General features: G+C 39.2%; 1 protein-coding gene across 1 annotated transcript in view; it reads left to right on the plus strand.

The window, feature by feature from the left end:
- Positions 1–16,567, plus strand: part of Ttc6 (tetratricopeptide repeat domain 6) — a 224,040-nt gene that overhangs the window by 176,632 nt on the left and 30,841 nt on the right. The window contains exons 21-25 of the mRNA XM_060387540.1: positions 291–451; positions 5,115–5,249; positions 7,320–7,469; positions 8,461–8,601; positions 16,183–16,302. Coding sequence (XP_060243523.1) covers positions 291–451; positions 5,115–5,249; positions 7,320–7,469; positions 8,461–8,601; positions 16,183–16,302 — 707 coding nt within the window. The remainder of the gene's footprint in view (positions 1–290; positions 452–5,114; positions 5,250–7,319; positions 7,470–8,460; positions 8,602–16,182; positions 16,303–16,567) is intronic.

The following is a 16,567-nucleotide window of genomic DNA, read 5'->3' on the forward strand; positions in this document are numbered from 1 at the left end:
TATCGATATTGATAGCATGAAAGGCAAAGCTGTTACTCCTATGTAATCAACTCATAAAGTAATTCACAGTGTGGTGAATGAAAGAGCTCATTTTGGGATATACCAAGCTTATAATTTAACTTTTTTGTTTGTAACTGTAGTGATTTTTGTTTTACAGTAAGAGAAGGTTTTAGTCCACTTCTCATTTCATGTTGGAAAAAAATGTCATACTGAGTGGTTGTCTTAATGTAATTATATTCTAAATCCTTGCTACCTGGCAGGGGTACCAGTAAGCTTTCTTTTGCTTTCAGGTCTCATTGAGCTGACCCCAGTACAGGAAGCGCTTACTTACTCATTTTGTGAAAACCATGACAAGGCCATTCAAGTCTTAGAAGCGTCCTTAGTCAATAAACCAGATATCGCCACTTTCGCGCTCTTGGCAAAAGCCCAGATGAAGGCCAAGAAAATCAAGGTGAAAAACTTGCCGATTGATGTTTATTAAAATTAGTAATGGAATTCACATACTATACATAAAGATTAAATGAAAAAGTAGTATTTATTTATGAACTAATCATTTATACTATACATTTATTCTGTATCTGTATCTGTATTATATTGATTATACATATATATAATTTATTATATAATATATCCACTTTACATCTCCATCATAGCCCTCTCCTTCTCTCCCAGTCCCACTCTCCCTCTCTCTTCCTCCTGTCCCCCTCCCCTACTCCCCAGAAAAGGGGAACCCCACACTCAAACCCACACCAGCATATCAAGACTGAGTGCATCTTTTTTTTCCCTGTGGACTGGCGAGGCAGCCCTGCCAGGTGGAAGTAGTCAAAAAGCAGGCAACAGAGTCAATATCAAAGGTAGCTTCCTCCCTTCTTCTAGGGGACTCACAAGAAGATCAAGCTGCCTATTGGCTATGTATTTGTAAGGGGCCTAGTTAGAGTCCATGCATGGCCCTTGGTTGTTGCATCAGTCTTTGCAAGACCCCTAGACTCAGGTTAGTTGGCTCTGCTGGTTTTCTTGTGAAGCTCCTGTTCCCTCCTGGTCCTCCTATTCTTGCCCTCAGAACCTTTCAGAAGAGTCCCTGCACTCCACCTACTGTGTGGCTGTGAGTCTCAGCATCTGTTTTGACCCGCTGCCGGGTGGAGCCTTTCAGAGGACAGCTATGCTAGGCTCCTGTCTGCAAGCATAGCAAAGTATCATTAATAGTGTCTGTGGTTGGCTCTCTCCCATGAGCTGAGTATCAGGTTGGGCTAGGCATTTGTTGAACATTACCTCAATCTCTGCTCTATCTTCTTCGTCTTTATCCCTGAACTTATTGTAGGTAGGGTAAATTTTGGGTCAAAGTTTTTGTAGATGGGTTGGTGTTCTCCTCCCTCTACTAAGCATCCTCTGTAGTTAGAGGACAGCCTCTTTAGTCTCCACGATGCTCGCTACTAAGAATCTCAGCTAGGGTCATCCCCATATCCTCCCCATATCCTCCCAGAAGCCTACCTTATAGTAGGTCTCCAGGATGTCACAGAGATGCGCCCACCCATAGTTTCCCTTCTCTCTGCAGGCTCTCTGTCCTCCTGCTGCCCCCCTACTCTCCACAGGTCTGATATCCACCCTCATGTCTCTCCTCGTTCCTTTTCCTACACCGTTCCCTCACTTGGATTATCTTTCTTTCTTTCTTTCTTTCTTTCTTTCTTTCTTTCTTTCTTTCTTTCTTTCTTCCTTCCTTCCTTCCTTCCTTCCTTCCTTCCTTCCTTCCTCCCTTCCTTTTCTTTTTTCTTGTTAAAACAGAGCTGCTGAAAATACTCGTTTACATGTCCTTTTTTTCAGTTATAGTCCTGGGAGTGGATTGCTGACCTGTGACATTGTTCTGTAATTTTGTGCCAGGTTATTCTTCTATCTGCTTCTTTCAACCTGTGACATCTCCAGGAAATGGCATTGCCAGGCCTTCTCTTTGGCAATCTCATGGTCAGGCACTGATTCCTTCCTATGTTCAGTCCATGTCTCTGAGCTTGAATGTCAGGTTGTGCATCATTCATTTTATGTCTGTCAGTCATTTGTAGTTTCCATTCTGTCAGCTTCCTGTTTTGTTTTTTTTTTTTTTGTTATATTCTTCTTACGAACATCAAGACTACTGTGTTATCACTTCTCTGTAATAACCCTTGCTTGTACGCTGTGTGTTGTCTCTTTGGCTTGTTCTACAAATGTGCCTTTTGAGGAGCAGTCATCCTCGGTGTGTTTGGATGTATGTACTTTTAGTTTTCCTTCCAGGTGGTTAAGTTTTTAAAGTTCTTTCCTGTGCCAATGTCATTAAACAATTATCCTGTGTTTTCTTAGACGATTTGAAGTTGGGCTCTTTCTATGTAATGCTTTAAAAAGATTACTAAAATTTTAAAAAGTCATTTTAATACACATAAGACATAAGATATATACACAATACTGGGACACTAGGTAATATTTTGATATTGCTTTGATACAGCTTTGATCAGCTGATACTGCATAATGTTTAAATGCTAAACATCGTATATCTTCTAACATTTAACTGAATTTATACCACTTTTCTGTTTTTTTTTTTCACTTGGTGACTTCTCCAATTAACAACCTTTTCATCATTAAAATTTTTGTGTGCTAATTTTTGTGTGTTTGAAAATTTTTGTGTGCTAATTATCTTCACTTCCTCACTTTACACTTGTTATGATCTGCTGTCTATTCTCTTGTGGCAGACATAATGCATACCCAACATACAAACTGTGCCATTCTGTGACCATAGTGTGGGTGGATCCTGTCAGTTGCTCTGACCGGTAGACCTTGGCAAAGGTGATGGATGTGATGTCATGCTGCCTATACTTAAGTTACATTTCATGATGTGTGTGAGTAGAAGACTGGAGAGAGTATTCTCCTGCTACCCTTGACGAAACAGGGAGCTGTACTGTTAGTAACTGACCATGGAGAGGGTCTCAAGGCAGGGAAATGCTTTGGACCTTTCAGTACTGCTTTGGACCTCAGTGATCTGCAACCAACAGTCATTACTCTCTGCCATGTAGTCATAGGGCTATAAAAAGTTTTCAACAAGCCAAAAGACCTTAGAAGAAGAGATTTCCCTATATAGCTGTCACCTAACACCTTATGGCCTAGAGAGCATAGATCAAAAGACACAGTTTTTCTAAACAGAATCCACTTACTGTGGAAAAATGATAAATATATGCTGTTTCGAAGGCACCATTTTTCTTTTTTGGCATAAGGAAAATAATACAAATTTTAGCATCGGAAACTATATAATTACTGCAACGTATACCTAAAATAATGGCAAATCTAAGCAGTGAGGTAGATGCCTGCAAATATTTAAGGATATGCCTTGTGAAATATAACCAACTCAGAGGACTTCTAGTAGTTCATGGGTGTTGTTCTTTAGGGATCCCAGCAGGGGCCAAGTAGAGCAGGAATCTTATTAAAAAATGATTGGATATGGCTTTGTCTAATGGAAGGAATGAATGAATTCATGAGAGGTCTTCAAAGTTCTCAAGAAAATTATTTCTTCAGAAACCAGTATGGAAATAGTGATAGAGACAGAAAGACGGACAGACAGAGATAGAGATACAGAGTTAGACAGCTAGGGAGGCATTCCTTGTGGGAATACTCTAGGCCCTTAGAACAAGCAACAGCTACCAATAATCCAGTGTCCTGTCCTGGAGGGTCAAGCAGATGGATTCCTCTCAAAATGAGCTGGAGAGCTGCTTCTCCGTTTAGTTTCCAGGAGTCAGCTCAACTGATACCATGTGTACGTTTCTGTAGGACCCACACAGAGTTCCTAAATGAGCCATGGGATTTCCTGTGAACTTTTAGACAACTCACCTAATCAGAGAGGATATTGTTGTAGTTTTAGTGTCTCAGTTTCTTTCAAATCCTCTTCATTTCTTTATTTCATGATCATTAGTTGGGTTTTGAGTTACAGTATTAAGATCTTCTAAGCCTTTATTTGTAGCGCCCACAGTATGGCTTTCAGGATACCAATGTGACATCTCTGTTAACCTCCACTCTGAGGTCTTCCTGAGAAGACTTGGCAGAATAGCAAAGAAAGGGCAGATAGGCAAAGTAAGAAAAAATGACGATGTGCTTATTTTCATTGAAGTGGAATGGAAGACACTCAAGTCTTTATGAACTTAGAATTCAGTGAGGAGAGCTAAAGATCTGAAGCAGAAAAGAAAGGTGGTGGAAGGAAATGGAGTGAAGGACTGAACTCTGAAAAGGAGACTATAAGGAAGCATTCAAAGATTGAGAGGAAGGGTGAATATGGCTGACATATTGGTATACTGAACAGTATAAAGGAGGGACACAGAGAACCTAATTCACTTTTCCAGTGGCAAGGATGGGCTAAGGATGGGAGATTAGATTGCTTGTGAGTCTGGAAAAAAATGCTAAAGAAGAGTCAGGAAAACAGCATGTTCAAGTTAAATCACATGGCTACTTTAACAGTTTACTCTAGTTTAGAAAGTAGGATAACAACAAGTAAATGTTTAATCATGATGTTCACGTTTAGATGCATAAGATGGTTTTCTGATTAATAAATAACATCTGGAAATTTAAACTCCTTTTTCCTTAATGGGTTTCAACTATTTTTATTAAATTTATGTGGGTAACTTTTTCTGAAAACTTGTTTTCTAGCTGAATCCTATTAAGAATAAAATAGGCAAGAAAGGGATGACTGAGATAGTATCAGGTATCATCAATACTTCTATTACCCAACTTCATAGCATTTCATTCAGGGACATAACAAGGTAATTATTAGAAAGCTGTTCACAAGTTTAAGTTAGATGTTAAACTTAAACATGATGTTATAAATTCTAACATGATGTTAGAATTTATAAGTTCTACTTCCTGAAATCCATGTATGCAAGCATGCTTCAGAACTGGTATAGATAGGATTGGCCCTGGGTGAAACTGGGACCAGGGTCCTCTAGTTGTACAAGGACGACTTTCGCAACTTTACCAGATCTGTTTGCATTTGTATAACATGAGAGCAGAGATGCTGTGGACCAGGAGTTCTCTTTACACACAAGGTTATAATGTTAAACAAACAACAGTAAAAACAGCCTCCTCTTCCCTTGTCTTTGTCTTTATTTTTACAGGAATCTGTGAGAACATTTAAGAAGACGTTGGACATGTTTTCAAATCCTGAGATAGCAACACCACCCACCAGTGTTTTAGCAGACTGTCTGTATAACCTGGGTCTATGTTACATGGAGGAAGGCAATTTACACATGGTATTTGTGTGTTTAGTTTTTTTTTGAATTCTCATGTATTGAATCCCCACAACAATTTCCTCTTCCTCCGCTCCTCTCTTCCCCTCCTGCCACCTCTCTTCCCTCTCATATTTATTCCTCCATTTTACTTCAGAAAAGAGAAGGCCTCCCGGGGATGTCAACCAAACATGGCATGCCAAGTTGTAGTAACACTAGACACAAACCTTTATATCAAGGCAACCCAGTAGGAGGAAAAATGTCCCCAAAGCAGGCAAGAGTCAGAGACAGCCCATGCTCCCACTGTTGGGAACTCCATAAAAACGCCAAGCTGCACAACCATAATGTATGTGCAGAGGGCCTAGCCCAAACCCGCACAAGCTCCTTGTTTGTTGCATCGTTCTCTGTGAGGCCCTGTAAGCCCTGCTTGGTTGATTCTGTCGGACACATCCTGAGTGAGGTAACCCAGACACAGAAAGAAAATATGGTGGGTACTTACTTATAAGTGGATATTAGCTGTAAAGTAAAGGGTAACTCAAGGTAGGAACACATGGGTTTTCCTGAGAAGGGGAAACAGAATAGATTTTGGGCTGCAGGCATGGAGGGGTGTGGGAACAGGAGGGATTAGGTGGGCAGTGTTTCGTGGGAGTGATAGAGGGCAAGAGTACTAGGAAGGAGGGCTGGAATTGAGGGGAGACATTAGGGGGACAGTGCAGAAACCTAGCGCAGTGAAAAGTTCCTGGACTCTACGAGAGTGATACTGATGAAGTCTCTTAGTGATGGCGGATATGGAGTCCGAGCTGGTCATTGTCTACAACCTGGGAAGGCTCCGAGTGGGACTGGGACGCCAACGCAGACACACAACCTTCGACGTATAATCTCTCCTGCCCACAAGATTTACTGGGGTAACAATGGCACAGAACTTGTGGGAGCGGTCAATCAATGACCTGTCCAACCTGAGGCCCGTGGCATAAAAGGGAGACCACTCCTGACACTGCCCAGATGGTCAGGAACAAGAGGCGTGACAGCTCGGAGACCCAGGGTAGAACCAAATACAACTGGCATGAAAAAGTCACTGAAGTGATTTCTAATGATATTCTGCTATGCTCATAGATTGGCGCCTAGCTCAGTTGTCAGCAGAGGAGCACCATCTAGCAACGGAATGGGTATGGGCTGTGAGAGCCACAGCCAAACACTAGGCAAAACCAGGGGACCTCCTCCCCAGAAGAGGGGGAAGGAGGAATGTAGGAGCCAGTGATACCTGTGTGTTTTGAAGCAAGAGAATATTTGTGACTTTCCAGACTGGTTGCTGCATTCAGTTCTGTTTCTGAATGCTATCCACATTAATGTAGGAAGTGAACCAAGAAAAAGTAGTCCTATCTAAAGCTTGGCTCATACCAGGCACCCTGCATTCATAATTCCCTTGAATTGTTCGATATTAAATATCAGCTCATTTTTATGCTAATTTGTCAGTAATATTTTAAAGCTAACACGTTTCTCAACAAAATAATAAATCTAACTGTAGGAAACTGTTGTGGCAAAATAATGCCACTGCACTAATTTGATTTATTAAATTGTAAATAGTTAAAGTGAGTGTTTCAATGTGCAGTAGAATAAGTGGATAATGATTAGAACATTATTTGACTTTCCTTATTGATAAATAATTCAAAGCAGATTTAAGTTGGTTAAGATGACCACATACATTGGAGAACTGTGGCACCCTTTTATCCTGAAATCTAATAACAATGTTTTTGTTGTAATTCTTGGACCAACATGCAGAACTGAATTCTGCTGTCTATGATTTCTTTGAATTAATGAAATCAGAAGAATAATGATTAAAATTAAACCTCTAAGTATTGTTGTCTAACAACATGGATTATGTAGATATTTGTCTGAAAATAATGGGGCTTTCAATTATAAGTTTGACTTATTTCTAGAGATTATACTAGTTTGTTCACAGGGTCTTTGAGAGAATGTATTTTAAATAGCTCAAAAAAAAAGTGAAGCTTTTCAATAACAGTGCCATACTTTATTAATCTTTTAAATTCATGTATTCTGTCACTAAGTGGTATGTACTTAAATATATTCTTCCAGGCTTTTGACTCTTTTACAAGAGCTGTGCAAGCAAATGCTGAATTGGCAGAAGCCTTTTATTATCGGGGAATTTGTAAAGTAAAACTCAACAAGGAAAACCCAATTCTAGACTTTAATCGGGCAATTACCTTCAATCCTAAACATTACCAGGTATTTAAATAAATGATATCAGTAATTTGGACAATATGTTAGTTTTGGTGAAACTATGAAGCAGTTTATATGTAATTGCTAATAAAACAGTTTGCTTGCTCTCTCTCTGTCTCTCACTCTCTCCAACCATTTCTCCCCCCTTCCCTTTATCCCTCTCTTCCTCTCCTCTTTCTCTTCTTCATACTATACAGCACAGAATGGCCATGCACTCACAATGTAGCAGAGAATGACCTTAAACTCCTGATACTTCTCAAGTTTAGAGATTACAGACATGTATTATCATATGTGATATCAATTAACTATATTTTGATAACTCAATTTTTTTATTCATCTTGGAACAAAAGTATTACTTTTAGATAATACTAATAGATAATACATTTGAAAAAGTATTTTGAGAATTGTGTATATGTAACTATTTAAATTACATTAATTTGTTTGTTAGTAATTTTAGTTTACATGCCGTACATTTTATTGATTTTTTTGCTTTCATATGGATTTTTTCATCCTAACACATTTCAGTGATAACCCCAAATTTAGTACAGGAAATTTGGCTAGATATTGATTTTAAATTAAATTTGAGTTGACTAAATACTGGATAATATTAGTGAATTATTAGTAACAATCCTAGATAAATAATGTTGGTGTAGTTATGTGGGGAAATGTCTTTTTTTTACCCCCACAGGAGACTCATTACTAGGGTAAATGGGATGAAGAATTAATGGTGTATGCAACTTTTTTTCTAATCATTTAGGGAAAAAAATGGAGAAAGCAGATACAGTAGGCCACACACTAATGGTAGCCACAAGCCAGATCCCTGTAAAATTATTTCGGCTATGCTGTATGTTTAATTTTTTTAATGAAAAAAAAAATGGGGAAACCAATTTTAATATTGTCTTTAGGTACCATAGATTTTTTTGAAGTTCTATATATTCTGGTAGGACTGATGATTTTATTAAAACATGTATTCCTGCTTTTCACCTTCTCTGAAAAGGCGTATTTAAGCCGAGTAGCCTACTACGGTTTAGAGGGCAGATACTCCAAAGCAATCCTGAACTGCAACGAGGCCATCAGACTTTACCCTGAGAGTGTGCGCGCCTACATCAGCAGAGGAGTTCTGAAATGTCACAACAAGGTAAGACGCACCTGCCCGGGTCACTAAGGGTTCAGAGTTGAGGTTTCTCGAGTTGTTAACTGGGGACTCGCTTCCAATTTTCCACAAATATATGATGAGAGATTATTCTACCTGTATACTTCTAGTGTTCCCTTGTTCTTTGGACTTACTCTTTGACTATAGATGATGCATTATATTCCACCATAGTTTATATTTAATTACTTGATTGTTAGATATTTGGACTGTTTATATGTTTTACTGTCCATTTTAAATCATGCCTTTATATGTAAGGAAAACAAAATCATTGCTTGACTTTGTTTCCAAAATACAAATTTTTGGGCAAAATACTGTGATATCTGATGTTGAATGGAATGATTTCTATCTCCCTGAGTTGGTTTTTGACATCTCTTCATTACTACTTCATCTGGGATACTTTGCCTCAGCACCTTAAAGCAAAAGTGTAACCTCTCATTCGGTATCAATTTATGGAAATTTATGTCCAGATGATGACATAGGTATCAGAGAATACTAGAGGAGGATGAGAAAGTGAATGTGAGTGCAAAGTGCTGCGACTGTATGCTAGGAGACTCTGAGTGGCAGAGGGAAGTCGGCCCGTTAGCGCTCACCAGGAGACTGCGGGTTGCTTGCCTTTTAAAACCAGTGTCACTTTCTCAGGGCTATATATAGCAACACTGGTAATAATTGCTTAAATTAATTTTTTGAGATTTTTTTGTTATTTTATTTGCATGAGTGTTTGCTTACATGCATATTTGTGCACCATATGTGTGCAATGCCTGTGTAAACAAGCAGAGGGCTCCAGAACTCCTGGATCTGGGGCTATAGACTGTCATAAGTTGCAGGTGCTGGAAATTGAACCTGGGTCCTTTGGAATATTAGCCCAGTGCTCTTAACTGTTGAGCTAGCTCTGTAACCCGTAATTGCTTAAATTTAAGTTACTGATATCCTTAATTTTATTTGTAGGTTAAAAAAAAATCTGTAAAAATCCCTACTAAAACCTTCTTAATGAACTATTAAAAGATTAGCTTTAATGTATTAATTTAGAAAGGTAATGCATAGATTCTGAAAGAAATGCTTTGAATATTTATTTTATGATATGATTTATCCTTCTCTTTCTCTTTGTAGAACTACAAGCTAGCTTTTACAGATTTAACTACTGCCATCAACATGGACAAGAATTGTTACATAGCATATTATAACAGAGCAGTCTGTTACACCAAGATGAGGGAACTTCAGATGGTAAATAGCTGTTGAAGTAAATGAGAGATTTACCCAGAGTCCTCCTTCTTGCTTAGCTTCGTCAGGTGTACAGATTTTAGTATGTTTATTCTTTATTATATGTCTAACATCCACTTATAAGTGGGTATATGCCACATGTGTCTTTCTGCTTCTGAGATACCTTACTCAGGATGATCTTTTCTAGATCCCACCATTTGCCTGCAAGTTTCATGATTTCCTTGTTTTTAATTGCTAAGTAGTACTCCATTGTGTAACTGTACCACAATTTCTATATCCATTCCTCAGTTGAGGGACTCCTGAGTTGTTTCTAGGTTCTGGCTATTCTGAATAAAGCTGCTACTAATATGGTTGAGCAAAGGACCAAGGGTAAGATGATCAATTCTTCACTCAGAAAGGCAAACGGGATGGACATTAGATGAGGGAGAAAATAGGAAACAAGACAGGAGCCTACCATAGAGGGCCTCTGAAAGACTCTACCTAGCAGTGTATCAAAGCAGATGCTGAGGCTCAGAGCCAAACTTTGGGCAGAGTGCTGAGAATCTTATGAAAGAAGGGGGAGATAGAAAGACCTGGAGGGGACAGGAGCTCCACAGGAGAGCCACAGAACCAAGAAATCTGGGCCCAAGGGTCTTTTCTGGGACTGATACTCCAACCAAGGACCATGCATGGCAATAACCTATAAGCCCTGCACAGATGTAGCCCATGGCAGCTCAGTCTTCAAGTGGTTACCCTAGTAAGGGGAATAGGGACTGTCTCTGACATGGACTCAGTGGCTGGCTCTTTGTTCACCTCTCCCTGAGGGGGGAGCAACCTTACCAGGTCAGAGAGGATGACAATGCAGCCAGTCCTGGTGAGACCTGATAGGCTAGAAGGGAAGAAGAGGAGGACCTCCCCTATCAGTAGACTTAGAGAGGAGCATGGGAAGAGATGAGGGAGGGAGGGTGAAATTGGAATTGAATGAGGAAGGCAGCTAGAGCAATGATTTGAAGTGAATAAAGTGTAATTAATAAAAATAAATATTAATATTGAAAAAGACATTTAAAGCATTTGAGAAGCAACATGAATTCAGTGGCTTCCTGAGTTAGACAAATAACCAAAAAAAAAAAAAAAAAAAAAAAACCCAGTGTATTATAAGCAACATGGTAAAACATTTGTAAGAATATTTAAAGCATTTGTATTTTCTTCTTCATCTCTGTTAAAATCTTGGAAAATAATTCCTATGGGAATACACAAATAAAACTTGATAAACCACAAAGAACCATTTTAAATACTATTGATTTCTTTCTTGGTGCCAAATTATCATATGCAGCTTCATTATTGTCAGTTCATTTTATAATGCATGAAAAGGTGTTTAAATGCCTGTAAAAATTAGGATACATTATGTACATATCATCTGAGTAAATGTTTTACTGAAATACCACCATATAGAGTTTTACAGAAGTGTCCACTAGCAGTACTGTTTCACAACTTGGACCTAAGCTAGAGCAGTTTATGAAGGTATTTGTTGTAGAATTCTGGGACTACACATGCAATGAAGAATATGTCTAGAGCCATGTGTTCCGTCTGCAGAGGCTGTTGACAGGGATTTGCACACGTGTCTTAAATGTCTGACGTGTTTTAAAACTTATAGTGTGGCAGCAACCACACTTCTTCACTAAATTCATTCATATTTTCCAATCTTTTTTAATTTTTAATTTATTATTTATTACAATTTATTAAATTTGTATCCAGGCTGTGGCCCCCTCCCTTGTCTCCTCCCAATCCCACACTCCTTCCCTCTTCTCCCTTTATGGCCCTCCCCTAGTCCACTGATAGGGGAGGTCCTCCTCCCCTTCTATCTGACCCTAGCCTATCAGGTCTCATCGGGAGTGGCTACATTGTCTTCCTCTCTGGCCTGGCAAGGCTATACCCCACAAGGGGGAGGTGATCAGAGAGCCTGTCTCTGAGCTCATGTCAGAGAAAACCCATGCTCTCCTTACTAGGGAACCCACTTGGAGACTGAGTCTATGGGCTACATCTCAGCAAGGGTTTTAGGTCCTCTCAATGCATGGTCCTTGGTTGGAGTATCAGTCTCTGAAAGGTCCCTGGAGCCCAGTTTTTTTTTTTTTTTTTTGGCTCTGTTCGTCTCCTTTTGGAGCTCCTGTTCCCTCCAGGTCTTTTTTTTTTAATTCTTTATTAATTACACTTTATTCTCTTTGTATCCTCCCTGTGGTTCCCATCCTGATCCCTCCCTTCCTCCACCCTCTGCATGCATGCCCCTCCCCAAGTCCACTGATAGGGGAGGTCTTCTTTTCCTTCCTTCTGATCCTTGTCTATCAGGTCTCATCAGGAGTGGCTGCATTGTCTTCTTCTGTGGCCTGGTAAGGCTGCTTCCCCCTCAGGGGGAGGTAATTAAAGAGCAGGCCAATCAGTTCATGTCAGAGACAGTCCCTGTTCCTATTACAATGGAACCCACTTGGATACTGAACTGCCATGGGCTACATCTGTGCAGGGGTCTTAGGTTATCTCCATGCATAGTCCTTGGTTGGAGTATCAGTCTCAGGAAAGACCCCTGTGCTCATATTTTTTGGTTCTGTTGCTCTCCTTGTGGAATTTCTGTTCTCTCCCGTTATTACTGTTTTCCACTTCTTTCATAAGATTCCCTGCACTCTGCCCAAAGTCTTTCTATCTCCCCCTTCTTTCATAAAATTTCATGTACTCTGCCCAAAGTTTGGCCATGAGTCTCAGCCTCTGCTTTGATATTTTGCTACCTTTTGTAAATACGTAAGTAGAGTCTTTCAGAGGCCCTCTATAGTAGCTTGACTCCATTTTCTCACCCTTTGTTCAAATGGTTGACTTCAATGAGAATTATCTCTGTGATCACTCACCTCTAAGCTCTTTGTGTTTTGTTCCTTGCTGCTCTAGCTTCTTTTCCCTATATCTACTGTTCTCTCCCTCCTCACTTCTGCTTTTTCATAGCAGTGGTTAGTTCTTTCAGAATACTTCACATCCCACTATTCTAGGTGGATGCACACCTCAATCTCTGTGAAACTTAGCAAAGTCTGCTTATAGCATCTATAGATTTAGGAGTCACAGGGAAAGCACAGGTTGAGAAACCTTCCACACAGAAGAATGCAACATTCCTGACAACTAGCCCAGCAAACTTGTCTTCCTCTAGAAATATAGACATATGAACAATTAATTCTTAACAAGGCAATTGGCAAAATTCAAGGATCCAATTAAAGGATCATTTAGCAGGGACCTACAGAGCAGGTGTCTTTGAGGATTTTCTTCACACCCCTTCCTGCCTGAAGGCAACTCCAGGCCAAACACAGTGAGCTGGGCAAGGAAGGAACTTCCAAATTTTACTCAGTTATGTGAAAAAGCCAATTCTTGCTTAATGAAGAACATGCAAAACAATCTGAATAATTGAGACCAAAATAAGGTTGCAAAATATTGGTGATTTTTAGGGTGCCTGAACCCCAGAGCATTTCTTCTGTTCATTTTACAGACAAGGTAGGTAGAGGCTACGGAACTCAGCCAAGTGGCACTGGGAATTAGAAACCTGCCCTGGCATTCATACATTTGTTTGTTTCTGGGTTCACAGTCCTTAGGTAGCTTTGTAAATTCCTGTGATGCTGGATTGGATAGGATGTCATTTCCTCTTACCCCTTTGCCTACTTTCACTTGCTTTTCAGCATTCCTTCTACCACTGGGCTAACATGCATTCTTTATAGATAGAGTTTCCTAAAAATCTAAGCATGGTGAATATATTTTTGTGTTTGAAATTTTAATAACTTTAAGCAGTCACTGTCATTTTTTAGCACTGGTACTTAACAACAAAATCACAATATGTATTATTGAAATATAAAGCTGAAGAAATATAACGATATTTAACCAACTAAAATCTCTAAGGGCAGTCTTTTTTCAAGTTTGCTGTGTGTACCACCTGTGAAAAGTTACAGAAATATAATCAGACAAAACTAGATCTTGGGGTCTTTTTTAGAATTTCTGAATAAACTAGCTTGTTAGATTGACTCATATAGCCAGTGGATGATGAAGATAAGCTACAAGCTTGTTTTCTTTCTTCAGTATCTACAGAGGAGGCCTTCATGCATGCAATGGTTCTATCAGGATGATTTTCAGATCTTCAGTTTCCTCCACTCAGCAAGTGCTCACCTAGTCTTAGACTAGCATGGTGGATTTTGACTCTACTATTATATAATAATAAAGACAGTAGCCATTACCTCTTAACTACAGCTTATCATATGACAAACACTAGACTAAATACAAATACATAATCAAAGCATTTCTGTTTTAGGCAGAAATTGAGGGAGGGTGAGTGCCACTGGGATTTCCAGGTTTTTGTGTCCCTGAACAAGGATTTGGATTATTTAATAGAAGGAAAAGAATGGGTTTATTAAGGGACTAAAAGACACTTCTAAGGGTGTCAGTGGGTCAAGGCTAGAGAAAGATCAAAGTTTCTATAGTGATGGAAGCAGTAGATTGGAGAATTTGTGCTATGCACCCCCCTTTTTTCCTTTGCAAATATTCTGTCATGTTGACTATAGAAACATGTGGTAAAGGGTTTCTAGACTGGTTTTAGCCTCCATTTTGTTGTTGTTATTATTACACAGAGACCTGAAGAGCTGGATCCCCTAAGACTGGAGTTACAGATGGTTGTGAACTGTCATGTGGGTGCTGGGAATTGAACCAGGGTTTCTCTGGAAGAGCAGCCAGTGCTTTTAACAACAAAGACATTCCTCTGTCAATCTGACAAGCTAGTTGATTCAGAAGTTCTAAAATAGATTCCAATGGTATCTTTTATATGCAAATGTTTACCTTACACTCCTGTGATATTTGTAGATGAACTCGAAAAATGTATTTAAAATTGTAATATTCCAGTTTTGTAGCTGAGGAGAGAGATTTCAAGTTAAGTAAACCTTTCTTAAACTCAGAATCTAGTAAAAGCAATTGATGGTACACATTCAGAAAATGTTATGGCTGTTCTCATCGTAACCAAAACTTTTAGGTTAGACATTCAGGGAAATGTCTGTAATTTCACAGTGTAGTGATCTGAGGTAGAAGGATCATGAATTCAAGGCCAATATGATATCCAAAGCACGTTCCGACTAGATAGTTTTGTGGTCTGACACTATCTAAAGGAGCAATGAAACAAAAGAAAAGAAAACATAACAGAAGGCATCTTCAGTGTTCTCATCTGCAGTGCCCGTGCTTAGCTTCCGTGAAATCCCGTTCCTCTAGAATCTCTCCTCATGTCCAGCTGCTTGGTGGATATCCAGGGTATCTCACAAACTCTACATTCTGTGAGTCCGTTGGAAGAATGACTGAGATAGGGTGTGACCAACAGGGCGGGTTGTCCTTCAAGCACTACTAAATATTCTATAGGCCTTGCAACGTTTGTAGTTATATCACAGTACACAGATAGGATTTCTACTTGTACAGGCTCGTTAGACACATGTGCCAGGAAATAGGAGAAAAGGGCAAATGAGCAGAAAGTTAAATTCTATTTATTCACTTAGCTGACACAAGAACTGACCCTTGTTTGATTAACCATGTGATTTTTGAACAAAATATCCTCAAAGTGTTCAGAAGAATTCACCCCCTTAGAAGTTAGTGCAGGGGAGAAACCTATTCAGTCCCTGGAAAAAAAGATAAGAGTAGAGGGTGCCTTCTTAGTACATTAATTTCTTAAGTTTTGATGGCTTTCTTTAAAAGCTGTGACTATGCATATCAATATATTTTGAATTTCCCTACTTTCCTCTTTGCCCTTATTGTACCCTTTTCATTGGTTTCTGATTTATTAATTTGATTGAAATTTACCAAATGCCTGTATGTGAAGGCAGGACACTTGTCACGAGGTTCAGAGTGCTGAAAATATTAAGCACTTGCCTCCTGCAGTTTAGACTACAGTGAGGAAGGCAATAAAAATGCTAAAATAATTGAAATTTCAAATAGTAATCTCCATTTTATCTCATGTGAATGTGTTGTTTGGAGAAAGAGTCAGTGTGGTGGGGAGCAGCGTGTGTGCGTGTGTGTGTGTGTGTGTGTGTGTGTGTGTGTGTGTGTGTCCCTTCCTTCCAAACTGAGCAATGCATAGGAGCATACCTGGGTAGCAAAGAGATGGTATGTCATGTGCAAGCACAGTGAACACTTACTTAAAAGCAGAACTGCCATAAGATATACCTAAAGGGACTCTTCAAACTTAGCAGAGACTTGAGTCAAACTCCAGAACTGACTCTGAGATTCCCACACTTGATACAAGCATATCTGACCCAGGGCAGTAGAGTAAGCAAGGTCTCTAAAGAGTTGCATTTTGACTATAAGTGAATGTTTTGTTTTTAGGCTTTAAGAGATTATGGGATCGTGTTGCTTCTTAACCCTGGAGAACGTATAACATTAAGTACCTTCGTTAACCGCGGACTCATCTACAATGAGCTAAAGCAGTATGGCTTTGCAATAGAGGTGAGCCTTCCTGTGAATGTGGGCAAATGAACTATTTGATCTGACACAATCTTAAAAAAACTAGTGTTTATTAATTCAGATTGGTGGTATTAAATGAGTTACAGTGTTAACAAGAATTGTATTGAAATACCTAGGATAGATAAGATTTTTATCAAACCTAAGTACTTTACACTTTATTTTGATTGCAGCTGAATGGTTAATGTGTTATTTTTTTTTTTAAACTAAGGCTATCATCTCCCAAAGGAAGTACAAAAATTCAACTGTT

This window comes from Meriones unguiculatus, chromosome 7, assembly GCF_030254825.1.
Source record: "Meriones unguiculatus strain TT.TT164.6M chromosome 7, Bangor_MerUng_6.1, whole genome shotgun sequence".
Taxonomy (NCBI): Eukaryota; Metazoa; Chordata; class Mammalia; order Rodentia; family Muridae; genus Meriones; species Meriones unguiculatus.